The 27,812-nt window shown below is 42.4% G+C and overlaps 2 protein-coding genes across 5 annotated transcripts in view; one reads left to right on the top strand and one right to left on the bottom strand.

Annotated features, from left to right (window-relative positions):
* LOC119165386 (uncharacterized) overlaps window positions 1-27,812 on the top strand; it is an 85,767-nt gene that overhangs the window by 56,918 nt on the left and 1,037 nt on the right. For all 3 annotated transcript variants that reach the window (XM_075871716.1, XM_075871715.1, XM_075871714.1), the window contains 10 exons: window positions 15-173; window positions 864-1,028; window positions 2,444-2,563; window positions 3,670-3,813; window positions 5,836-5,943; window positions 11,024-11,173; window positions 18,621-18,776; window positions 20,340-20,513; window positions 22,097-22,246; window positions 27,216-27,295. In XM_075871716.1, coding sequence (XP_075727831.1) covers window positions 15-173; window positions 864-1,028; window positions 2,444-2,563; window positions 3,670-3,813; window positions 5,836-5,943; window positions 11,024-11,173; window positions 18,621-18,776; window positions 20,340-20,513; window positions 22,097-22,246; window positions 27,216-27,295 — 1,406 coding nt within the window. The remainder of the gene's footprint in view (window positions 1-14; window positions 174-863; window positions 1,029-2,443; window positions 2,564-3,669; window positions 3,814-5,835; window positions 5,944-11,023; window positions 11,174-18,620; window positions 18,777-20,339; window positions 20,514-22,096; window positions 22,247-27,215; window positions 27,296-27,812) is intronic.
* The window catches only part of LOC142768998 (uncharacterized), a 147,541-nt gene continuing 144,966 nt past the window's right edge, over window positions 25,238-27,812 (bottom strand). For both annotated transcript variants that reach the window (XR_012885592.1, XM_075871728.1), the window contains one exon: window positions 25,238-26,589. Coding sequence is in view for 1 of the 2 variants with exons in the window: in XM_075871728.1 (XP_075727843.1) it covers window positions 26,330-26,589 (260 nt within the window). In the remaining variant the exon portion in view is untranslated. The remainder of the gene's footprint in view (window positions 26,590-27,812) is intronic.

Below are 27,812 nucleotides of genomic sequence, written 5' to 3'. Positions count from 1 at the left end.
TGTATATTACACAGGGTCTGAACAACAGAACTTGCAAAGTGGCACAGCAAGCAGTTCTCAAATAAACACTCAAGTAGCTGGCTCCAATATGAATGCAGTGCAGCAATCCTCTTCAACACATTGGAACCACGTTACAGGGGCAGATATTTCAACCAGGCCCGGGCATAGAAGGTGTGAGTAAAACATCAATTTATTATGTAATGGAGGAAATCTTATGTGGATAAAACATTCACTTAGCTTACACTGCGTCAACATCAGCTAGTATAGCTAGTGTGACATTATAACAGCCAAACATTTTGCTTAACTACATTGTTACTGAACAGATGCCTAATCGGCGGTGATCAAGAAAACTTAAATTCGAACAAGGCAACCTCACGGCAAATCCATCCCGTGGGTGTCCGAATACCACTTGCCGGAGCAGTTTGCCTTTAGTGGCAATTATCTTCCACATTTATAAGTTTGCGCTCGCAAATGCTGGCAACCATCTCTTCAACTTGGGTCTTCTTTGTTATTGAATTCAAATGAGAGGCCCCTTGAGAAACTTACTGACGTGAGTGTAACCAGATCAATTCTCGTTCATGGGTGCCGCAGTTTGGTGGGTGCAAAATATTGGATGCCTGTGTGTTCATATTAAGGTGCACATTTAGGAACCTTATATTGGAGAAATTTACGGCGTATGTCGTAATGTTATTGTGCTGTTTAAATGGTGAACATTAACAATAAATAAAAAGATTGAATTTTTCTATGCAAATAGTGCCAAACATTGAGATGAGTGTGTAACTTATATCAAGTGGTTGTTGAGACGTTCGAAAGTCACTTTTCTGCTTGCGTGATGGTTCTTGACGAAACATTTACGATTGCAGTTGGGGTCTGCGAGGCTGCGGTGCACACTGCCTATTGCTTGTTCGAGGCGTATGCCATGTACGCCTACGACTCCTATTCTGGAACTTGCTTCATGATATACGACTGTTCACTCTACGGAAATAAGTTTCCTACCTTAGAGGCATGCAAGCGAACGTGCATACCAGGTGAGTATAAATTTGCGGCGAAAACGCGTTATTTATATAATAAATCATTCCCCTTTACATCATAATTGGCGGTTTTAGCAGGCATCAATGTAGGTCTTGCGAGGCAACGTGAAAGGTGAATTCACATGCGTATTTTTTCCTCCGATGTATAAGGCAGCTGTTTTGAATGTGTATTTCCTCGTAGCGTTGTTAATAAATCTATTACAAAATACTCATAGATTATGACATGAATTCGCGCTACGTGACCGTAGAATTCATCCTTGCTTTTCGTAGTCCTTCCGAAAGCTTGCAGCACTCCGCACAACTGATTGGGTTTATGCATCATACAAAGCAGTACCTTATCTAGTGCAACTATGTAGGTGCAATCAATTAACACTGCAGAATTTGTATTACCGCAAGCGTAATGCTTTTGAACATTATGGTCACTTACCACTTTAGACTTACCTCTTCAGACACGTAAGACTTGAGCGCGCATCGGCTGCACAACTGTTCCCTGCCCGCCCCATATATGTTGGCGCTAGATATCACGTTCGAAATTCAGTCAAGGGCGTCCTTACTTGGTTTTCACCTAATGAGCGCCAGCGTCAACGTCACCACCGGTGTAAGCGTTAGCGCCCGCTGCATTCTGAAATAAAATACAGGTTTGTCATTCATTCTGAATGACAGAGCATACAATCACGGTTAAAACAAAGCAGTAGAAACAACACAAACGTTGACTGAGTCGAAGGTGGGGTTTGTGGTGTCTCGATTGTAGTTTCTGTTCAGTTTAATCATACCTGGTTTTTATAACTACGTTTTTTGGAGCTAGGAAAGAATTGTCGTTTAAAGGGCTCGCTTTCTGATGGACTTCTATTACAACTTAAATTCACTCTACGCTACTTCACATGGCAACGAACAAATGGTGGCACTAGGAGGTAAAACAACGCACGATGGCGCGGTTCCCTAATTATTAGGTAGAAAATTCGTATTAAATTTCGGTACTTTCGAAACTTAGATTGATACACACGTAGTGCAGAACTAATGCATGTACAGAAAAAGCTGTAGGAACGTTTACGCAAACTACTGGTTATTTCATAATAGAACTCATTGTTCATCAAACGTTCTGCTTTTACAGGGTTGGAGGGAGGGGAGGGGGAGCTCAGAAGTCGCGGGACTGCAATCTTATTTATTATTCCTAAGGGAGTGTAGCCTGGAAACTTAACAACCCCCCTGTACTTGAGTAAAAGAAGTTGTCGTAGATCAGGTAACATAAGCGACGCTTTATTTTAAACATGCACTGTAAATGCTGTATATTAATAAATTTTGGACAATTTACTACTTCGGTATTTGCGGTTTCAAGTGTATGTTAACAGAACTGAATGTAGGTAGAAAAAACCTCTAAACTTACACAACGAATATGCACGTTGTACACGCAGGAGGAAGGCAACCGCAGCTTCATGCACCTGACATACAAAAAATTCTTAACCTGACGCGCCCGTCCACTGAGATGGTGCAGTCTTCTGTCAAAGGCACGCAAATTTCACAACGACCGTCGGGTATGTGAGAGTAGAACCTCTGAAATGGTTCTTTTTGGCGTTCTTTGTAGTGCGGTAGCCGTGAAAATTATGGTGAAAAAAAACTATGAAATGTGAAAGCAGGACCACGTATCTACCAAGTAGTACCTGACTAAAGCAGCATCTTTCATAGTGTAAATTGCAATACAAAATGCACAAACTCTCACACTTTTCTTTCTTCTATTTTATATTTTTTATGTACGGGAACACATACGCAATCTTACTGCTTTATGCACTTAGTTATAAGTAAGGGCAAATGTATGAAAACTAAAACCACAGATAAAGAAACATTTTCTCTGCATGAGGAGTAGCCTCATTAACAAAGGTTGCAGTCACTATAGCTAAATAACGTTGGCACACTTCTTCACCCCTTTTATGAATGGAACGAAATACCTGTTAGCAAACCTTAACAGCGTATTCGATCAGAAAAGAAAATAAAACGTAAGCGTGCACAAGTTGCAAGCCTATTGAACTTTTAAAACTGGGGCAGTGACGCCTTTAAGATGTTTCAGCTCTGATTACAAAATTTTTCCAGAATTAGCTAGATGAGAGGTTCATGTTCTATTTACTCTTCTTATTTTTTATGATTGGTTATATTCTACGCGAGTAATTATTAACGTGAGTGAATGCGCCTATAGGAAATTTGCTCTGCAAAGAACTTCAAATTTTTATGGGCTCTGCCTTGAGCAGCTTTATTTGAAAGTCTGAGTGCTTATGTAGCTCATGAGATCTTTCATATGCCAGCGCAGCTGTATAGTCAGATATTGTGTGGTCGCTTTTGCACTGAATGAATAATTGATGGTGGTGAGCATTGGCATTTGTTATTGCAATAGTGTTTATGACCATTTATATGTTCACATTGTACAGGTGGGCAAAACCGCCCTACGCTTCAGGTCGCCAGAAGGCATGCTTGCAGGAGGTCACTGAAAATAAGGGGCTGCTTTCGCAGCATTCCCACTTTTGGGGACCTTGTCATGCCAATAAAATTGAATAATATTGAATTGCTGATATGCACGAACAACGTATCTCGGTACAAAAAAAAAATCTAAAGCGCTGGCTTCGTACCTGTTGCAACGTCATTTGTGTAGGCCCAGCACAAGTACCATCACTGCCTGGAGGCACACACATATCCGGCTCGCAAGGAAAGTTGAACGCTTCAATGCAACAGACAACCTCGGCGCAGTCAACGGTAATTTCTTCTACAGGAACATCAGTAGGCCAAACAGAAACCGGTAAGCATAATTAGTATTCTTGTGGGCATGCTTTTGTTACGTGAAGCTTTTAAAGGTATGAGTATACGTAAAAGTCTGATTTTTTTTATTTCACCTGCCAAACTTTTTTCATCCCTCAAAGATCTCAAGCTTTATCGCAATACGTTTATGTAACGCATGAGTTTTAATCATTAGATAAAACGCCTTAGCATAGATTCCTTACCAAGTTCACATGCTTTTCAGTGTATCGCTGAACATTTGTGATGGTATACAGTCATTCTCACCAGTAAATAAAAGGTATTCTTGCCCCAAAACACCACCTATATATTTACTACTTTTCGCTAATTTCTAAATTATAAATAAATTCGAATAACATCCTACGCCTACATTCAAAAGAGCGTCGGTTCTTAAAAAAGGCCTCAAGCAAACACGAATGCTGTGGCATGGTTAAGCATACAAGATCAATAAGGTCACTTTCAAATACAATCTTAATATTTCCACTACACAATAATCTTATGCAAAATAGATGGCGTACTATATATACCTATATATGTTATACCTATATACATGTTATATATATATATATATATATATATATATATATATATATATATATATATATATATATATATATATATATATATATATTACACCTATATATTTGATATATATGTTTCACAGGTTTTCGACATAAGGATTTTTCGCGCACATTGCTTCCTTCAGCAAGTCTTCGATTCTCTGTTGTCAATAACCTTGTATTGTTGAACATGGCTTCCTAATAATGAGATGACTCTTCTCGCGGTTCTTAGGTTCAGACACAACTGCGCCTAGTCTTTTTTGCAATTTGTTTAAAGTGCTCGGCATTTTAGGGGCCCTGCTTTTGGTCTATTTGTATATCTAATGTGGCCTGACAAGATCGCGCTCTAATTCAAGCGCGCCATAAAGGCATAAAACAAAGCTAACAGTGCTAAAAATTGCCCGAAACTGACGAAAACGTTCTTCGATAGTACAGATACCAGAAGCACCGAAGAATCATTTCTGATAGCTTACCTAGTATTTCACTTTTTTTCAATGAGCTGCTGGCTCCTGGGCTGCGCTAGAGAGTGTGGCATCACCAGGGAATAACCTGGCGTAACTTGCTACACATACCAAGTATCTCGACTGCCAGAACAAGCACGATGATAAACCAAAGTAAAACATATCATAAATGTTGGCTGCCAAGCTTGGGAATCTTCTTGACAAGGTTTTGGTACGAGTGTGGGAAAACCTGCATGCTTACCACAAACGTTTACGTCATCAACGGTTTGGCAAACTGAGCAGGGAGCACTCTAAGAACGTGGATCGCTGCGTGATTGTGATATGAACTTCCTAATGTTTTACTGCAGTGTAGCCGGATTCAACACATTGCATAGAACACCATCATTGCAACAAAAGAAAGACATTGTTTCCATTGGGCATTTAGACTACCTCACCTTTTTAATGGTCATGTATATGATAAGAACGGTAAGATATGAGCATTTACTGCTGTCGTGAAATTTTATATAAAGTAAAATATATATATCCCAGCATCCGGCCTAGTTCAGAAGCGATAAAAACTGTGACAGCGAGCCCAAATCGTTGTGACTCGCACTGGCAGCAATGTGTGGGTACACCGACGAAGGGAGAGTGGGTGAGTGCGGCCATTAATTACGCGTCTCCACCTCTGATCAGCCAGGGGGATATGCTTCCCTGTCTGGGGCACTTTTTACGGGACCAGGATTGATCTGCTGTCTTGCGTGATTTTTGCTCACCAGCCACATGCTATGCTCAGTATAGACAGATGTAGCACTCTGAATGGTGTATGATTGCAACTCATTCGGGCAGTTAACTCAATTTTTATATCGCTGTTTTGGCATTCCACCTTTTTTTTTTTGCGTGGGGCGATATGTCTTGAATTATGTTCCACTTAAATCGCAAGCACCGAAAATTCTTTTTTTAACAATAACTAATATAAACCTCATTTCTGCATTTCATATGTGCATGATGGCCAACATTCATTGATAGGGTCCACGAGCCAGCAGGCTTCTGGTCAGGGCCAAATTAGTGGTGGTCAAGTGGCTACGCAGCAGTCATCAGGTGGCGGAGGTGCTACAGTGACCCAATCAGCCCAAGGTGAGTGATACTGGTTATATTTTGCCTGTCTTGATGTTGCTATTTCTGTGTTTAATATTGTGTTATAGCTATACCACAATACGAGAGTGTGAAAATTTCTAACGCGATATTGCCCGGTCTTCAGTGCGGCTCATAACACACGTTACTGTTCTTGGCACAGAATTGCTGCAGCTGTGTTCTTTGTGTACAACGTTGCTAGACTTTCGAGCGCCGCAATTTAAGGTATTTGGCACAAAATGTTGAACTTGACTAAGCACGCACGCTTTTGAGCATACGTGATAATCAGTAATGAGCTTCAATTAAACTCGTTTTATAGTACAAAAGAGTAGTCAACTAGTTTAGTCTCATCTATTGAAATGGCAAAATATTGAAGCAATATTAGAAGACAGCGTTACATACCTCATTCAGCAGGAATTTTGATCACGCCGTTGTGTCATCGTGAATGCTGGCATCGTCGGTTGTGAGAAGAAGTCATGTTGCCTGATACCTAAAATTCGAGAACGATTTGCATTAACTAACTAACAAACCTTTCTGGGTCGAAGAGAGATTAAGTAAAGACCGTGTGTTTTGCAAGGAGGTGTTCTGCAACACAACCACAATATTTCTTGAAGCTACTTGAAAACAACAACGCTATATGAATTTTATGTAGTGAAAGCAACGCTATATGAATTTTATGTAGTGAAGTAATATTGCATAAGGGAAATATAGAATAACGCTATGTGCCAAAACGGAAATAAAGTAACGGAAGGGTGTTCTATCGCCCCCCCCCCCCCCCAATTCAATCACCACCAGATGCAAAAGCATCGAGAAAGTGAACAACTGCGCAAGTACGCACGTCGCCATACGTAAGAGTAAGGCTATGTGTGAACTTTCGTTGTTGAGAAAAAGGGATACTTATGGTGTAGAGGGCACTTATCTACTTTGCGTGAAGTAAGCGTTTTCAGATACAGTCAAACAGCCCATCTTACTCGCACAGTTGTCTGTTTCCTCACGGCGTGTCAAGGCATGCCCCAAGAATAGAAGTCTGGCTGGCAATTCAGAAGTCGATGCGCGTGAAGTCCGATGACGCTATCATCTTCTACTCTTGAAGGCGAAACTCCTGCGTCCTTGAAGCGTTTGTCACAAGTTAACAGTACGATTTTTTTTTTCACTTGCGCAGGTTGACGCCGTGATTACCTTATATAGATATGTGCGTGTAGTGGAAAAGCAGCTATAAAAACAGAATGAAGTGAGCACAAAAATGTAAGCAACATGTAGAGACAGCACACACGTAGAAAGCAATGCATAACGTAACACATGTATTCTGCATTGCACATTTTTGCTAAAAAACACCCTCATTTTCAAAGTAATATGAATTACAGAACGCAATCCAGGATTTTGTTTAGCTGAGCCAGCTTAAGGATGGTATACTTTATGGGTTCATTTTTCGTAAGCGAGCCTTTCCTGAGACCAAAATCACTATTTTAACGGGAGATCACAGCTTAGGCTATGGTCTCTCAAAGTAGGTTTCACAAACACTAAGGGCTCAACAAGAACCTCGCCGTGGTTCGGCGAGCCCCAGATAAGATTACTCAGGATCCAGAATCCCCAATACTCTTGAATGGCGAAACAAAAGTGCGATCAATGTAGGAAATAGATATTACAGTATGCACAAGTGTGAATAAGGACATGGCGCGAAGCAGGTATGTTCGTGCTAAGCAGTGAATTCCACCAGCAGTTCCTAGCGAGCCACACTACCCAAACGTGCGTTTAAGCTAATGAACCTAAATTTTGGGGCTTCTATAATAACCTCAAGCACACTTTTTACGGTTTGAAGTGCACGGGCCACAACCAATTGTAAAGAGATTTAATTTTGAGCAGACATCCTTGACCCTAGCATATCTGTAAACTTAGGTGCACAAATCGGCTGAATCCGACTGCTGGCGTGCGACTAGCCCTGGCTCTTACGGAACCTCTCATCGATTAGTTGGTGCAAGAAAAGTGAACCCATTTACATGTCTGTGAATAAACGCGCTAAGCGAATCCTGCAGGATAAAAATACTTTTCTCATTCTTTTCTATACCCTTGGTTTTGTATTGATTGCACGTAGCCCGAACCCACTAAAAATGATTGGACAAAAGTGAGGTGAGAGGGGAGGTCCATTGACACCTCAGAGTGCTTAGCAGGGCTCCTTTCTTTCTTCTTATTTTTCTTCCCCTTGCCAGGTTTCAAGCAATCAATCGAATCAGTTTTTTTTTTATAGAAGCAGTACAGGAATAAAAGCTGGAGAACGTTAAGAGGTCCCGACCCCGCAACAAGTTGGCAAAGCAGCAGGAATGACAGACAACCGTGCATAAAGAATACGAAATAAACCTTCCTTTTAAAAGACCGCATCAAGTAATAAAAAACTTATGAAACAAGGCACTAAAAATAGACAGAGAATAGAGAATGTTGGCTGTCTGGAACTAACAAGCAGTAGAACCCTTGGCTTGGAGATTCAAGTTCCTTGATGTATTCAATATTGCAGCTTTCATGTTTACAGCCGAAAGAAACTTCTTTTTAAATATTAGTAAGCAGCCAACTTCTACTCCTTTCAAGGCAAAAAAAAAGGAGCATAGCAAATAAGAGGAGAGATTTTAGCTCTACAAAGAAATACTCTGATACCGCACGCGGAGCTGCATAAAAGCACCAAATTATTATGTATCTATTGTAATGAGGCAAATAGACAAAACGCCTGATCGATGGCCTGTGGTTTTATATTGATTAGACCTGCTCGTCTTCTGCTAGCCGAGCGCGAGCCTATTACGTTCTTTATATTCAATCGACGGTATTTGCATTTAGAAAAGCCGTAAAGAAGTCCGATATTCAAGGCCCGAAAGTGATTTCCCCGTGTACAGATTGAAATTATATTTTAGCTCTCGAAAGATGATTTAACTACGACACTTGTGAACGTAACTCACTTAGGTAGAATGATAGCTACAGGAATATTGGTTAGCTAATGATTATATCAATCTACTTAGGTTATAGTTAAGCGTTTAGCACATTGTTATTTAAAAGCAGTCAATTCTGACACAGAGAAGCATGATGGGGCTGGCACATGATGATTTCATGTATTCATACACCCATAAAATAATACTGATAACACTCCAGTCTCGAAAGTAGACTCTTCGTGCTATGCGCAATTGTTTTTTTTTATTTACACAATCAGTCAGTTTTTTTATTATTTTTCTATTTTTCTGTGAGTTTTTCTGAGCCTTTCCTCCTATTTTTGTGTAATAAAATCCACACTCCTTGCAATACTCGGAAATAATTTCTAATATTTTATGTTTTGCGGCTCTTATCCTAATATTACTGCTTGCGTATTGTGAAGAACACGAAGCGCAAAGGTGCATAATCTCTTGAGGAGAAGGCAGGGATACGGGGAAGAAGAAGTCGCCTTTTTCGTGGAGTACTCAAAAAGACCAATCTGCTGTTGTTCTCACAATCTTCGTGTTACGACCTCTGTTTTGATGTTAAAATACACTTGTATGGATTTTAACGGTCCCCTAACAGTTTTGTAATCATAACTAGAGGGAACTCTGGCTCTGCGATCATTGTGATGGCATAGGAAAGACGGGCAGTACACAAATTATCTAGCCTTTGTGCTTGCGGGCATCAAACGCACTGGTCATTTTGTCCATTGTAGTATCTTCGTTTTGTAATGAATAAAAGAACGGGCCATTTTGAACTACGTGACCCGATTTGAATTTGGCGTGCCTAAGATGTTAAGAATACGAAGAGCAACTGATGGACATCTGCTGACTGCCGTCTCATGACAAAGCAGCTTCAAGCCACTCTGGGCGAAATCAAGCCAAAATGCAAAGATTAGTCAAATTAGTTTTCCACCCATCATTCCAATGCTGACTGAAGCGCCGTACGTAGTGTCTCCCATACACGTTTCTGCTAGAGTTCCTTCTGCTGTACTTATATGAAACTTGACACGCTACTGTCAGAGTTCTTTCTGTTGTATGTATATGTAACCTAATGAATTGCTCAACATTAAGACGAACTAACAACTCAATGTTTAGTTTTTTAGCAACATGTGCCTAGGGTAAGCCTATTAGCTCTATAATAGTGTACACATGACGTCTACACATTTGGTGTGAGACAACAATATATAACTTTTGCCATGTAAAAACCAGCGCTTGAGTGTAAAAGCCACCTAAGTTGGCACTGCACAAATAGGCACCGGTAGGTCGAAAACTTTCCCATTGGTTGGAGCTATGCAGACGGGCCACATGAAACTTATATTAGTCACATACCAATAGGCGAACTGCAACATCAGATTGATGACAGGGTTTGTGGTCGACTATGCCAGATGTGTTTTTGGAGGACTTCAATGAATATGCGCCAACTGTAGTCATCTGCACTGTTTAGATACGAAGCCTTTTGGTTGGGGCGAGGACTGAACGTATGATGAACTAGACATAAAATGTGTTAAGAACTCCCAATGCGCGAGAAAATAATCGTTAGTTTTGTTAAGCATGAAAAGTGTGAATAATGATTATGTTGGAGTCACTCTCAATGTGACTGCCAGAGCTCGGTTGAGCTTCTGATGTGGGGACGGAAAAAATATATCCTGCCAATTTTGCAGTGTTCACGAAATGTTATTACAATCACATTTCTTTAGAAAACCATTACCGAAGTGAAATGAAGAAATGTAGCCGCAATGGTATAGGTCTGTTATGCTATTGACAGTTCAACGAAAATAGGAATATATTTAGAACATAGGTATATCTTGTCGCATAAAACACTTGAATGAGCACGCAACGTGACCATCTTGCACTTGCATAACGTTAGTGAGTGCTTAGAAATAGTGAGTGCTTCCTTATACTAACATTGCCTACAGCCGGGCATTTGTGCATAATACAATGTTTTACATTCCCACTCACCATCGTGTCTTGCATTTCAGAGCCATTGTTTGAAGACATTGTCATTCTTACAAAACTGTCAACCCTTAAAGCCAACTTCGTCCTTAGTTTAGACCGATCTCTCGCAAATTTTGCTTACTTGCAATATTGCACACTTGAACACATGATTTCAATATTTTATATTTCAACAGAAAAACAAGAAAGCGATAAAGACGTGGCGATGGATGAAAAATGGTTCAACGAATTAGGTGAATCAAGCACATTGGAACAACAACAGAAGATTCTGAAAAAGATGAACCTGCGATCCGTAAAAGTGACAAAACCCAAATTATCTCCATACGGTAAGTAGTTTTTGCGATGCAACTAGTAAAAATATTTTGCGACATTATCTAGCCGGAGTAACCAAATTGGAATAACACTTATGTCCCCACTAAAGCTTAAAGATGCCACGAGATAGACTTTCAAGTTTGAGATCTCTCTTTGACTTGATAGCCTGGCATGATGAAGTTTTTGAGCAGAGTATCAATTGTGTTCGTTGCATAGAAGTCATTTTATTTCAAGGGCAAACAGCGTAGAAATGCTCAAAAAACCTTCACCAGACGGTGACATTAACAGTACGGTGACGCGTTCAGAGGGCCCTAAGCTACGTTCAAGGCGCTGAGTGACGATGTGCCATTGTTAAGGCAGTATCGATCATCTCAGCGTTGTCATCGTGAACCAGAGTTGTGGTACGCCTGGGAGGTGTTTTGATTTCAATGTCTTTGTCAGTTTTTCTGACATCTTGCGTCTTCGCCACGCCGCATGGAATGATTCGTCATGTGCTCGCCAGCGTGTGATAATTCGGAGAGGCGTACAGGGGCCGTCCGAAATTTTTAGGCCCAGCTGCCGCGCTTCAGGGTACAACAGGTGACTCTCTTTCGCTGCTCGGACTGATGCAGGTCTCAGAATTACTGCGTAGCTGAGGATTTTAAAAAATGATTACGCCCAAGCCCTCTGTAGAAAGTAATATTCATCACATATGAAACACGTGGCCCAAGCGTTTGGCAGTTATTACTATTACCGGTCATGTGTTCATGCTTCCCGATAAAGTAAGACATACGTTTTGCTTAGGCTTACCACGGTGTTTATTTCACATTCCGCATATTCTGCATCGCATGATCATGGTGATAGAAGAAGGTAATGAGTGCTTAAATGTGTCTCGCATTGCGTTAATCACAGTGGTTGTTCTCGAATGACATGCGCGCATAGACGTCGTCACCGGAGCCTATGTACCGCTAAAAAAAAAAACTACCGCTGAAATCTGGTGTTCACACCGGTAAACGCGCTCCCGCAATCACACCATTGACTCTGCAACGCGGCATTGGTGCAAGCGTTGGAGATGGCAAGTTAACTCAACAGCGTGTTTTGCATGACGCACTCACCGCCAGCACTAGAATACCCGTTGGCGATTTGAAGGCTGATGGATCGTGGATACGCAGTTACCACTGGCACTCGGCTTTCTTTGCCTGTTTTTGTGCCCGGACTGCACATGGCGAGCTCTCTGAAGTTGCCCCTTTTGGTGTTTTTCTAGAGTTGTCTGTCGCATGCGCGTGTGGAACGTTTCGGGAGAAACTCGCACGTGCTCTGTGCAACGGCTGTGGTAAGATAGATCACTTACGTCACTCACACTACAGCCAATGGCGAGAGCGCTTGAGTGTGAGTGAGTGAGAATTTATTAGAAGGCAGAGAGGTCGGCCTGAGCTAGTTCGCTTTAGCCTGCTACTCTACACAGGGGATAAGGGAAAGGGGAAAGAAAGAGGGATGAAGGGTGAAGATGGGGACAAGAAGAGGTGGTGCTTATGTACAGTAGCCACTTAGTATAGTATCCTACAGTCTAGTTTCTAGTCCAGTGCTTTTTATAAAGTCTAGAACAGCCTTTGTAGCAGTTTTTGACACTGTTTGGTCGTTCATTGCTGACAATATGTGGCTTTCACTTAATGGCGTTCGTCCAATGCTTGCCAACGTTGCAGTTGGCATTTCTCTTTGTGCCACGTATAATGCACAGTCACAGACGAAAGTGCACTCAGCACTTTCAGCAGACGAAAGTGCACTCGAAGAGGCTCACAGGACGTGTAAACCTGTATAAGGTAGGTGCGTGACTCCTCTATAGTACCAGAGGTAGATGTGCACCGTGGCAGGCCAAGGCATATTCTCAGTGCTCGTGCCTGAAGGCTCTCTAAAGTACGAAGGCACGTTGCCCGCATGCTGGAAAGCACAGGTGAGCTGTACCTTATATAGCCCATAAACAATGCCTTGTATAACTGCAGTAGACTTTTCTCCGAAGGGCCCCATCTCAGTCCTGCTATAACACGAAGAACATACACAAAACTGATTAGTTTGTTTCGCAGCACAGTCACATGCTTTGACCAGGACAGGTTGCGATCAATGACGACCCCTAAATAGCGGTGGTGCTTAACCACGGGAATCACTGCTCCGTGAGCGAAGATTGGGTACCGCGACATTGATTTCTTCGTAAATGCCAATGCAGCATATTTTGCTATTGAAAGTTCCAGGCCCTGACGACGTAAGTACTTAGATGTTACTGATGTGCCTTGTTGTAGCCTTGCTCGCAGTTGTGGTCGCGTTGCTCCAGATGCCCATATGCATATGTCGTCCGCATACACACTGATTCTGACAACGTCGGGAAGCTCAGCTTCAAGGCCAATGAGTGTTATGTTAAAAAGCATGGGGCTCAGGACGGCGCCTTGCGGAACTCCACAGCTTACGAGGTGCCTGGCCGTGTCACCGTCGGATGTCGACATAAAAATGGTACGTCCTCTGAGATAGCTCCCTATCGATGCATGTAGTCGGCCACCTACGCCGATGTCTTCAAGTGCGTCAAGAATGGCCTCATGGTAGACGCTATCGTACGCGCCCTTTATATCTAAGAAAATGGCCCCTACCAATCTCCGACGTTGTCTTTCCTTTTCAACAGAAGAAACTAGATCTACAACACCATCTATAGATGATCGACCTCTACGGAAGCCATTTATAAAATCTGGTAAGCCGACATTATTCTCCAGCAGCCATTCCAATCTTGCCAGCACCATGCGCTCCATCACCTTACCGATGCAACTGGCTAGGGCAATGGGTCTATAAGAAGACAACTCGTGTGAACACTTGCCTGGTTTCAGTAAGGCCACTATGTGACTGCACTTCCAACTCTCTGGTACTGTCGCTGTTTCCCACGTAGAGTTGTAGAACGACAAGAGAGCCTGCCTTGCTTCCTGGCTGAGGTGACATAGAGCCGAATAAGTAATTCCGTCAGGCCCTGGTGCGGACGACCGTCGGGACGTAGAAATCGCAGCGTCGAGTTCGTGCATTGTGAATGGCAAGTCGAGGCGATCGTCGCTGGATGGCGGTGAGGCTAAGTACGAAGGTGATATCGATAAGGAGGACATACCTACGAGTAAGTGGCAGTAATCTTCTGCAACCTCTACTTCAGGTCGACCTTGCTTTAGAGCCAAAGATCGAAAAGGGAACAACTGTTGAGTGGGCGTCTGAAAGCTTCGGACAGTTTGCCATATTCGAGACAGGGGTTTTCTGGGATCAAGAGAGCTACAAAATACCCTCCACCATTGCCTATCAAGCTTATCGAGGTGTCGCAATACATGTCGTTGTGCTTGGCGTGCTGTAGATAGGTCAGCTGGTGATTTCGTCCTCCTGTATTTTCTCTCTGCCCGGCGACGAATTGCACGAAGGTATTCGTATTGTGCGTCAAGTTGTGATCTTGGTAGCGACACATTCACAAGTTTCGTATGCGTTGTTAAGGCTGATGCAATTAGGCTTTCTATTTCAGATATAGATTGAATGTTCCCGCACTGAGCATTTACAGAAGCTTGGAATCCTGGCCAGTCTACGCTTTTCACAGACTGGGGAGATGAACGATGGAAACCTTTTAGCTGTATATATGTAGGGAGATGGTCACTTTCATGTGTTTCAACGTCTACAAACCAACAGGTGGTAGGCAAGAAACTTCTGCTCACAAAACATACGTCTAGACAGCTGCTGTACGATGCGCCACGGAGGTAAGTAGGTGAGCCATCGTTAATGAACATAAGGCCTTGATTGAGCACAAAATCGGCCCTGTCCCTGCCGCGGGTGTTCATTGAGGCAGAACCCCACATGGGATGATGTGCATTAAAATTCCCAACTAATACATGTGGTCCAGGGCAAGCTTGGAGAACAGACAAGAGATGGGGACAGTCCACGTGGCTTCTAGGAGGAATGTATCCACCAATGATTGATATTGAACGTCGCTTGTGCTTTATAGATAAGCAAATATAGTCGTTAGAAGCATGAGGAGCCACGGCATGTCTCACGTACGTTAAATCTTGACGTACGCATATAATTACTTTGCTCGCATTTCGATCATCATGTGACAACAAAGTGACGTATCCGGAAATACGAAACGACGACATCAACTTCGGCCACATATTACAACCAACGGAAATTTGTATTTGAACATCCGTTGTCGAAAGTCAGACAATCGGCTTCGCAAACCCCGTGCGTTCCACTGCATTATGGCAGAGGTGCGCACACGTTCATCGAAGAAATCCGCCATATTGTTTATGGAAGGGTCAGCAGTAGCGGTTCCAGCACGTTGAGGATCTGCACTGCTGTTTTCACTCCTGGTGTGTGTAGCTCGTTGAGAATCGCACGAATAGATTTTAATAGATGCTTCAGCATAGTTTGGCTCTTCTCAGTGTCTTGCCTATCATTTTCCGCCCTCTTTGAAGTTGCAGCCCATGATGTGGTCTTTTTTATTGCTCCAGTCGGTAGCGAAGGCCACTCAGTATCTGAAGCATCGGCGTGCAACGCGGGCGTTGGTCCACTTTCTGCATCCCTGGGACGTGGTGCATACAAATGGGTTTAGCGGCCTGATAATGCGTACGCGTATGTTCATCTGTTGCTGATGGTGATGCATCACTCCTATGTCCACTATGTTTTCGCTGGTGCCTACGTTTTGGACGACGTTTGTGTCGGCGGATGGACGTGACTGCCTCTCTGTGTGTCGAGTTGTCTCGGACCATCTTCCGCAGGACGCGAATTTCTTCTTTGATCTTCGGGCACTCCTTCGACGTTGCTTCATGTGCACCAGAGCAGTTTGGGCATTTCAATGGAACAGCAGTATCGCAGTTTTCCACCTTATGAGACCCGCCGCACCGCTGGCAAGTTGTCTCACTTTTGCACACTGCGCTGACGTGTCCCAACTTGCAGCACTTGTGACACTGCAAAGGCCGTGGCACGTAAGGGCACACGGGATGTCTCACGTATCCAACCTTCACGCTAGGGGACAGAGTCTCAGAATCAAATACTAGTTTGATGCAGCGAGACTGCCCGAAGCTGCGTATGGTCACGATTTTGACTGTCGACGTCACAAGATTCTGCAGGTCGGCGTCTGTGATGTCAGCGTCGACGTCATTTATCACGCCAGTCGTTGTTCCTTTCCCGTGAGCGAGAAACGCACGAACTGAAATACTTCCGAGCTGCGTGACGGCCTTCAGTTTGTCAAGAATGGTTTTGTTTGTCACATCAACTGACAGTATGTTTTTCCTGCTATTTATGCGAATTTCATTCACTTGAGCAGGTGCAACTCGCTAGAAATAATTAGTCAATGACTGCCTGTTTAGTGAGTTCAGGTTGTCTGATGTAGACATAAGTACATACGAGATGGTGAAACATCGCTTGCCTTTGTCTAGCGCCGGTTGTGGCTCCGCCGTTGATGACGTCCTGCGAAGCTTCCTTTTCAACCGGCGGGTATGGAATGTCCTGAAGTCGGCTTCCGATTCCATCTCTTCCACTGATGAGCTCTCGGTAGAATCATCACAAGGAGCAGATGCGCCAACGCGGTCACGCACATTCGGTCCATCCTTATGCAAACGGCTAGGGCCCGCTGTCTCGTTGGATGGATGGTACCCCATCCCGGGGGTGACGTCTTCCGTTCCGCTTGTTCAAAGAAAGTCAGGAATTCTGACAGCTTAAGAAAAAACGATAGTTCTTCAAGGCAGAATTATGCCCGAACCAAGAGCGCTTGAATACGACGCTGCGAACGACACAACTGATAACATATTCAATGAAGAGCGCACGTAACACCGCTGCTTGACTGTTTTCTTTTTCGCTAGCCATGTACAGCTTTCGCTGCGAAAAGGAAGCACGACGTTGCAAATCGCAGTGATTTGCATAACGAGAGTGTTTTTTTTTCATCCCCAGTAGACACTGATGAGTGATAACGGTGGTGATAACGATGGTCATGACGAAGACATGATCACATGTGCACGCCTTGCGGACGAAATGTCTGTTGAAAATAATGTCACTGCTTTTTGTAGCCGTGCGATCCCATGGGGCCCTTTCTGGGCTTGACCACGAGGTGAGACCGCCCAGCAGTGCTCTCAGCACTGCGATTTGGGGGACTTTGCACCCATTTTGACTCACACTCGGTAACAGTCTTACCACTAAATATTAACAGTGGTGAATCATTACTAGAGGGTCAATAACGATACGTGGACCCAGAAAACGTAGTATGAATAACGTTGATGTCACTGCTTTAAAACAAGTATGACGGTAGGATGCCTCATGAATAGCGCTTGTTTGGTGCTTTCTAAAGATGGAGACGATGAGTGGGCGTGGAGCTCTTGCACGTGTCGCTGCTAGGCCATCTTGTTTGGGTGCCGCAATACTCCAACTCGTATACATCTGCAAGAGATATATCTATTTCCAACCAAAATTTACCAGTGTTTCTGTTCATGTAACTTACTACCCCGCATGCCTAATCTCACACAGAGGTATAGGTATAAATAACACGTTTCATACACATCTATTTGATGAAGACCTGGCCCTGGTGAAGAAATAAATAAACGTTTACTTCATTGGACCTGCGTGTTACCGAGGTTATGCTATGTTACAGGCCCAATATTTCCATACACAAACCTGCGCAGTGGGAGTGAAAGGACGAAGACGCCGACCACAAACAAAGACAGACTATAATAAGATGTCCCGGTCCCAAGAACGAGAGCCTTGTTCACAATGTATGCGTGAGCGCGTGTGCTGGCGTGATCATTCATTTCGAATGCTGAGGGAGCGATCGGGGAGGTGAAAGTGGTGCATCGTATGGCTCCGGACGCCAATACTCTTCACTCGCGCATGCAGCTGTGCAATGTACGTGGTGAGGTAGTGGCCGTATACAATTGAAGGTGATGATTGATTTCCTGAGCAAAATATAGGCACAAAAGGTGCGAGACCACTGGGAGAAAATTTAATGAAAAAAATTTAATTTACCAGTTGTTGCAAACCATACGTTTATCTTTGTGTTATATTACGTGCGTCTAAAGCAGATGCAAGCTCTTATTCTTTCATTGCTGGTATGAAGAGCAAGAGAGTAAAAAAAAAGATGCCCGAACTAACTTTGAAGCCGCTGAATAACCGTGTGTTCACTAAATCTACTACTCACTACTTCAGAATACAGTACTTATATTGTCAACAGATCCACTTCGTGATTACTCGTTTCATATTACCGCCATATTCTGCTGTTTCTTTTGTGATTTTATGCAATCAGCTAGCACGAAATATTTTGCATGTTCCTCAGATGGTTAACTAGGTATTAAGGCTGGGTGTTTGCTGTAACGGTGAGTACTATGTGCATAAAAAGCATGTGTGTACCTTTAAGTGGTTTCAGAGTAGTGCATGGCATACGATATTGACGAAACGTTTCTTATAAATCCACAAATTCGACTTTTTCTAATCTTTCAGATAAGAAATGCCGCTTCACAGTGCCAAAGACCGTAACTAAAGGTTGTGCTCGTCCAAGGTGGTACTACAATGGCAAGACAAGGAGGTGTCATCAGATCTGCAGCAAAAAGGCACCATTTTCTAACAAAATAGCCTGCGACGGAGTGTGCCGATCTTGTAAGCAATTTCCTCATTTTTCCCAAAGAGTTACAATAAGACCACATGGCTGGGCATTGTGTTTAATGACAGCAATGATATATAGAGCTGGCTATGACACAAATAATAACCGAGTTATACTAATTGCCATTTAATAAAACTATCGACCATCTCGCGGGAACACAAATGAGATGCGAAGCAGCAGTGTTGTGCACGGCGTTGACCTGGTTGAAACGGGATTTGACGCAGGTGCTGGGAAATAGGTTTGAAGCGCTACTGGGTGTAGCGATTACTCGAGTAAACGATTGATTAAAACGCAAAGACAAGGAAGCCGGGTCGGGTTTGGTGTAAGTTTGATTGCAGGTAAGCGAGCCGAAAGAATGTTTCAACTCGACGGGCAATCGAGCATTGTGGGCGAAGAGGGTGCAGCGGGAGGAAAGTGTGTTGCGAGGGGAAGGAGGTACCGACAGTTGCGGGTGCTGCGGCGAGTGTGGTGCGGCGAGTGTGCAGTGGCTGGAGAGTGACGTCAGCACATACCTGCAAGAAAAGAATTTGAGGGGATCGTGACGTCCTCGCACAGCTGTAGCGTGACCTACTTGGCACCGCTCCAACACCAGTCGCGAGGGGAACGCGTTGCGGCGTGTTCGTACGAACGAACCTACGTACGGTCCTAAACACATGTGTCAAAGAGCTGCTTCGCATCTAATAAGCTGCCACTTAGACTCTTCTGGGGTACCGTTTCACTTCGGCATAGAAGAACTGCAATATTGCAAGAAGAAACGGGCCCTAGAAGGACAGTGAAATCATCTGGCAAAGCAAAAAACATTAGAAATCGTATGTATACTGTGATAATACTACAATTGCGGCAATTCTTGACATTCAATGGTGCTTTTGTGTACTCAAATGTATATAAAACAACAGTATCAAAATTTCGAAAGCCCTTTGCAGTATTTTACACTGAAGCTTTTTATGTAGACTATCTAACGCTGGCATGGTTGGCGTAGTTTCACTAAGAAAGGTCACGTGACCACGGTGGAAAGGAGCAGGCCCCTGGTCTGAGTTTTTCGTGCTCAGCTCAGCTATTTTTTATGTAGAGATAGTAGGTTTTTAAACAGCCAGTTTTTGCGATGCTCCAGCTTACCATTTCTAGATCAAGCTTATTGAAAACTAGAAAAACATTTCTACTAAATTAGACTATCTCCAGCATTATGACATGAAAATCGGGCTATGTTACTGACACCAAACTTAAGACGGCGAAAATATATTATTTCTGGTCGTTTCCACGTGCGTGAGCAGGCTGATTTTCGCATTCATGTCAACTTTGTAAACTAAATTATATTTCTATATATCTTAATTGTGTTGGTTCAGTATTGAGTTCAACTTGATTCGTTTATGGTGCAACCTATCAGTATATATTACAGTGTTTCTTCAATAAAATACCGAATTATACCTTTACAAAGCATAGAATGTTTTTTTTCAGCAATACTTACAAAAACAAACATTATTGTATATTTGGTGGTCCCATGACTGCATGAAATGAATGGCATGCGCACTATCAACAATGATCTTTTTTTTTTCTCACAGTGGAGGCTTGTGATTTCCCAATGGCAAGCCTATTTTGCTTCTTCCGTCCGGCGCACGAAGTGTATGTTTACAATCAGTACTCGAAGCGATGTTTCAAGAGTTATGATTGTTCTACCTTTGGAAACAAATTCCCTACATTAAAAGAGTGTGAAACTACTTGCCAGCTGTATGAACGTAAGTGTTTGGATGTTACTGTATCTTGTTTCTTTATTATTGTTCACAACACATGAGGCACAAAATGCTGACATTCTCATAGTTTATTTTGTACCAGCAGACTTCTTACATCATATAACTTCATGCTGTCTTTTGATATTCATATGGAATATTATATGGGCATGCCTGGTGCATTATTTGAGAACATATGCACACAAGAAATAATAAAGCTAATAAAATGTGTGTCTTGGGAAAAAAATTGCCTCCACTAATATAATATTTCCTTTTTTTGTAACCGTTGCCTGATCCTAATTTTTCTATGATTTTCGTCTTGTTGATATTCATGTGACTGTAAGGTTGCTCAACTGTTTTTGTTTTATGAAAACAAATGTGTTTTTCTGCAACCGTCTTGAAGACTATGATAGCCTTGCGCTATTGGTGCCTACCATGAAGGAAGAACGGAGCTTTTTTCATTTATTTTCCTCTATGTTGCTTTGTTTTTTATTGGGCTTAATTCTTTACGTTCATCTCTTTATCTTATCTTAATTCTTTATCTTCATTTATCTTTATCTTTTATCGGGCTCTATTTCTTTCTCTTCATTTCTTTGTCTTGTATCAGTAGCTCTTTTATATATCTCTTTTCTCTTTCTCTCTTTTCCGCATTCTGTTTTTGTCTTTGATTATATTTGGGCTTCGCTTTATACTATGCAATTTTTCTTTAGCTAGTTTTATTTTCTTCTCTTTCTTTCTTTTTCTTACTTTTATATCTGTCTTTCAGTTATTTTTTATCGGTGCCAATTTTAATTATATCCATTTTTCGTTCTTATTCTTTTGATCGCTTTCACTTGGATTATTTCTACACAACTCATTTTTTTCTGTCTCTTTCTTTCATATGTTTCGTATGAACCCTTTCGTCGAGCAGGGTTTTCATTTAAGATTTGTATCTTCTGCAATCGTTAGTGCTACTTGCCTAATACTCATGGCAAATCCCACCTGTAGTTTTCTGCGAACAAAAACGTTTTTTGCGGCTGTCATTATTAGTAGTGCTGTGAAAATTATTGTTTTTCAATTTTTTTACGTTTTTACACCTATAAATCTCTTCTGAAATCTTGTTTCTGGCAACGGAAAGATATTATTCAAATAAAAAATACAAAGTGAACAAAAAGTCGCGGCAATAAAATCTTCAGTGCAATATATACCACAAACAATTGTCCGCGAAAGCGACATTTTGTAGGTGTGAATCTATGCTTTCAAAGTTAAAGAAATAATTTAATGTACAAAATTTCACCTGTTTTGTGAAACATGCATAAACTACCCCCGCGTGACTGCCTTATCAGAATATTAATAAGGTGCAATGCTGCGTAATTAAAAACACACAATTTAGAATGCTTCTTCTCTTCGTTCTTCCTAATACATATAATTGGTGGGCGGAAGGTGTTTACAGCAGCCATTATGCATCTGACTAATAGAAAATATGCAACTCCAAAGAGCATTTACAGGAACATGCAGGCTTGATTAAATAGTTCTTTAATACATGTGCTTAACCGCATATATGTACGAATTAACTGATTCCAGTTGAGTAAATATGTTCTGTCAAATTACAGTGCAACAACGAGTGAATGCTTCGGCGAAAAACACGACTGAAGCTACAATAAATAGAAATACAAGCACATCTATTACGATTGGGCAGCAATCAGCGTCGCAATCAAGCAGCTTGACCGAAACAGGTTCCTCGAGTTCTCAATCAGCCACAGGTGAGATTTAGTACATTTCACCGATTTATATAAATATTTTAGGTGTGTACGAGACGTACTGGCATTGTCATCAGTGAGGTTAGAGTTGTTGGTACCCTTCTGGCACCCCGTTTCTTATAGCACCGCATTTTTGCCAGGAGGGCAGAAGTTTTCCGGTTTCCTTAGGATAGTCAATGCGCTTTCAAATCAATGTTGTCACATGAACAAAGCATAATTTCGCCTTATGTGGACACTGTCGTAGGGAAGAACGAGCCACCAAACGCAATTATTTTGTCATACAGCTTGCAAATATTAAATTTAAACAACTTGCACAGACTTGCAATGGATCCTGATATCAACGTCAATATATTTTGACACATTTTTGAAGTCTTCGTTAGCTTGGATTTATTTAAAACCATCTGCATACATTCTTATTGAGTGCTATGTCGAGCTGTTTCGGTGTAATCATTCACACTAGTATATGTAAAGTTTCATCTACACTGCCAGCATGCACAGTGTCCTTTTCCAAAAAAAACTTTTCAATAAATTTCATATTGCTGGTTACCGCCATTATATGGTTCAAGTATAGTTTGCATCTCAGTAGGTTTGGCGATAAATGTCTAATAAGGTGCCGTCAGTAACTCCCTAGTGCTTGATCCAAAAGCTATAAACTCTCCTCTACCATGTCAGTGTTTTATTATCGACTACTGCAGGCATTCTTCAGTATGAAGCCCAATCAACTTATGCACATTTGATGCAGAAATATTTGGTGCAGGTCACGTTCTCTGTACAACAGTGTTTCAAAAAGTAACCATCATCTTTTTTTTTATACTGCAGTGGAAGAAGATCTGTCTATTTTAAAATGACTGTGATACGATAAAAAATACTACTAGCAGCGGTCATGTAAATGCCAAAAGTAACATCGTCGCAAAAATCTTAACACCACTGCCCCCCTCTGCGTTCTTACTGAATTTTCATAACTAGAACCATTCATCAGACCCGGAATGTAAGACACTAAAAGAGTGTCTTCTCAGGGACGCCTATTAACCAACCCAGCTTTTTCAAATAGTGTAGGTTACGAATTCAACAAGTATTTTATTCCAATATCTGTGTTAGGTGGATTGTTCTAGCGATATTATTTTCTCCCTTTCTAATCCACCGAATCAACAGGCACTAAAGTGTGCAATTTTCTAATGTCAACTTTCCCAGAAAGTCTGGGAGCTGTGTCTGAACTGACGACCACGCCAAAGGTATTCTGGGTAATAGATTGATTCTCGTGGCCACTGTTTACATAAAGTAGTGGAGCAATATTAAAGAGCTGAACAAAAGCAGTCGGAATAAACTAGCAAAAGACAGAAAGGCGACGTGTCCTAAATTAGCAGTTCAACAAAGCAAGAAAGCCCAACTGTTACTCTAATGCAAAAGCGCTCACAGAAGGTTGTAATAACGCTCAAACTGGCACATATCACAATACGTAAAGATGTTTATTGCAATACTTAGCATGTCCTCCTATCTTGTTTAACAATGCAAAATACGCCACTATAACATTACATACAAAGGTGTTCAAGCTAGCTTACTCACGGAGTCATAGGATAATGTTGACGCTATGCTCTCAGCCATCAGCAAAGTAGGCAACTTTAGCTTCACCGCCTGTATCATATATGTGAACGAATCCTGGTGGCTGGGCTGCCTGCATACCAAGAACTAGCGAAGTATCGGTAGCTATCCTACAACACCACCATGCCATAAAAAGTTACAGCTTTGCATTAAAGGTGAAGCAATGAACGCGGTGGCAACAAATTGGCAAGTCACGCAAAGAATAGCAAGTAGATCTTAACGTGCCCCGCGTCTTTCACACACAAATGACGCAGGAACTGGTGCCTGGTACAGAACTAGGGTGCCATAACTGGTGCTCACAGGTACAGATGAACGCGAATAAGTCTCTCAGTTGTTACTTCGCTGTGTCAAAAAAGTGCGCCCTTTTCGCCAACGGAGACTGTGCAGTAAGAGCAGTGATCTTTGTGCACCTAGTAACTACAACAGAATCGTTCCAGTGAAAGCCCAAGGCGTACGAATATCTAAAGTACGCGTGGAAGATGATAGCGCGCCGCCGCCACGTCATGACGATCAGGCGTCGCGTGTTCATTGCGCCATCTTGCTGGTAAAGCTGATAAAAAGGTAGTTCTCTGAGGTGGCCATCAGCAGCAGCAAATGGTAGATATAAATAGCTTGCCGTTTCGACGTTGAAGGAGGTGCTCCTTCGTTGCTGAGTGGCTAACGCCTCGCACTCACAAGCAAAAGGTCCCACACTGGATTCCGCTTGCCAGAATCTTTTTTCTGGATTGTTTTTCGTTTTTCTTTTTTGTATTTACACACACACACACACACACACACCCACCCACCCACACACACACACACACACACACACACACACACACACACACACACACACATATATATATATATATATATATATATATATTGCGTGATACAATTGTTATCGCAATAATAAATGCTAGCTACGTAGAATACTAGTCCATTAGCCAAGCTTACACAACAACATGGTAAAGACACGAGGATTGACTGATACAAGAACTGATCGATACGGGGACGAGGCAAACAGCGATTGTTGAGACGCTGCGCATTATTACCGACCCTTGACAGGGTCGATAATAATGCCTGAAAGCATCTTGAACGTGGTCGCAGACAGAATGGCTTGCATGCATTTTTTTCTTTTTTTTACTTCGAACAGTGCAGCTGTTTAAGGTATCAGCTTGTCATTGTCTACTGCCTCGCGTTGGGACCACGTCGTGGTGCGCATTGCGTTGACGTTTCGCAGTTTCTACGTTTTATGTAAATCAGCCGTGTAGGCTACACATTTCCAAGCCAGCGCGTACTTGTTTGTGGACGTCAGCTTGACAAGTCTTCCGCCCCTACAAGTGAAGTGAGTGTGAAAAGGTTTGTAATGGGTGAATCATGCGGGCATCATTGCTTCATTGACCACAACGTCCGTAAAAAACACGGCAAGGCTGTTTTCTATTTTCTATGCTTTCTCAAAACAACACACTAAAATAAAACTCACAACGCGCACTGAAGACATGAAAACATTTGACAACCTATGTACAACGCTCTGAACAGACACATCGACAGGTCTATTTCAACTGCAACCTGAACATTTTCATCGGTGAAAACTAGAAGTGAGGCTTCAGGGACCTGAACACCTATCAAGTACGTGTACGGTGATGCCGTCGCTGGAGGAATCAGACGAAGAGCAGGGTGACGTCCAGATTTGGGCACGAAAGTGCGGGTATGTGCCGAAGGCTGGCTCGACGAAAACACGTGGTCTTCTTTTTGGGTGTGCAGACCAGGGGCCACATCCAAGCACTCGGGCTGTCGCTCGATAATGGACCTGGTGGCTTCGGTAGCTTTCCGCTGGCTCCATGGATCTTTGAAACTTGAGGTCAAGCGAAGCAGGCCACTCCGACTCTTGACGTCTGCCAGGCACTCAAGGCAAACCACGACCGTGACGCTGGTGAACTGCCTCCACCCTGCTTATCCCGGTTTGACCACCTAGCCCACTGCCCTGGGAGTTTTTTGGTAGACTCCGCGGCACCTCAATAGCGCTCTCTTGGTTGCCGCGTCAACAAACAATTCGCCCTTGAAATCTTCGAGGTACTTGCTGATTGGGACACTTTCCTCTGGTGTTGTTGACGTAGCGCCCTCAAGCTAATGTCCCTCGTCGTCGTCTTCGCCGTGCTTCTGTTTGTGCGTGCACTGCTGGTCTTCTTTTCCCTCCCTTTCCGCCACTCGCCACGTCCGCGCTGTTTCACACCAGCACAGCTCACATCGTCGTCTTTTATCCCACCTCACGTCTGAGCACTGGTGATCTTTCATGCACACGTCACATCACAGTGAGAGAGAAACACGAGTATCGAGAGCTTGATGCATCAAGCCCGGAGCAACTTTCAGTAAAAAGAAAAGAATTAAAATATGAAGTCACCAACAAATCAGATCTTCAATAATAAGAACAGAAACGGGAAGAAAAAAAGTCACAGTCAACCCACAAAGTGAATGATGGCGTGTGGGCGAAGTTTGTGGGAATCATTAGGCCTCATACAATCGTTCTTTCTTTTTTTTTTTCTTTCCCAACGAAGTGTACTTCATCACCATGCGCGAGAGAGACAGCTGAGAGCGGGCACGTTTTAGAGCCTTGCGGTGAAAAATACAGCGTGCCATGAGCGCACCCACAATCATCGTTCTTCTCCTCTGCCTACGATCAGCGTGCTCGCAGCTGGCGCTCCCAACACGTGCAAGCCAGGACATGAACTTTCCAGGTACAAGGCTCCATCCTAAGGTGCTGCACCCTATATAGCACGTAATGAAGAAAACACAATACAGGAGACGATCTCAAGAAAGCATGGAAACAAAAAAATAAGCGCAATGACAATACAGACAAATCACTGCTCTACAATCATCACAATCAGCCCTGAAAAAGCACAAAAACACAAAAAGTGCTTTTTTGTACGTTGATGATGATTAGTATGTTCTAACTAGCCCGATTCATTATTTCACGACTCTGTAGTTTGTAAATTGTTTGCTCTAAACAGAAATTGCTTCGATTTTATTTTATTTGGAGAGATTTTCGGCATTTATTTATAGTTGCACCATTATGACAGTGCGTTTGAACAGGTTCACAACTTATTCTACGATATTCGCAACGTTTCTAGTTCATGTCCGCAGTGATAGGTGTGCGAGCAAAGTGAACGATGTTAGATGGATGGCCGAGGTGACTGTACTAAAAGTTAAGGACTAAACACCGCATTATAATGCGTCAGTTCATACTTTCTGCAACGTTATTACTGCTTGGTTTTTACTGTTTCGAGAACATAACGACGCTATGTTGTTTTACCATAATCGAGGTCATCGTTACGCCCTGTCACTCATGAGGCACTAACGCATCTCATTTTTCCTGCGTTGGTTTTATCCCTAGAACTGCCTAAGCCAGCGCTAGGGACCCCAGGCGGTAATGGTGATATACCAGCACAGGTTCCCACCACCAATGTAAATCAGGTAAGTGAATTGGCTGACGTCACGAAGGGATTACGTTTGATTCAACAGTGAAAGAAATCAAAGCTGGCGTTGAGGCAAGTATAGTATGTTTATCTTAATCTGCAATCTAGTAACAATCCTTTTTCGACAAACACTGACTAAATCAAGAATTGAAGTAAGCAAAAATCGTCATTTCTTATCATTTGTAGAACTGAGCTCGTGCTTAGTTTAATCGAAGTTATTTGCACCTTTGAAGGACAAAAATTTGGAGGTAATGATTTATTTAGGCTTTATTTGTTTGCTCTTTTTCATTAACTCATTTGTAGGAGGGCCATTAAAAGTGAAAATTGTTAAGACCTGTCTGCATAGAAGAGACATATGCATTAGAATGTGCTCTGTCATATGCTTCGTGGTTATGTGCTTCATGTTGTGTGCTTCAATCTTTCAATCACTTCAAAAACAACATGAATTAATATCTCAGTTTATTTTTAATACTCCTTCAAATATGTACCAAATACATATAGTTTTCATTCAAAAA

The sequence above is a fragment of the Rhipicephalus microplus genome, chromosome 8 (assembly GCF_043290135.1).
Source record: "Rhipicephalus microplus isolate Deutch F79 chromosome 8, USDA_Rmic, whole genome shotgun sequence".
Classification (NCBI taxonomy): Eukaryota; Metazoa; Arthropoda; class Arachnida; order Ixodida; family Ixodidae; genus Rhipicephalus; species Rhipicephalus microplus.
The sequence above is the reverse complement of the archived record's forward strand: the minus strand, read 5'-3'. Positions and strand labels throughout refer to the sequence as shown.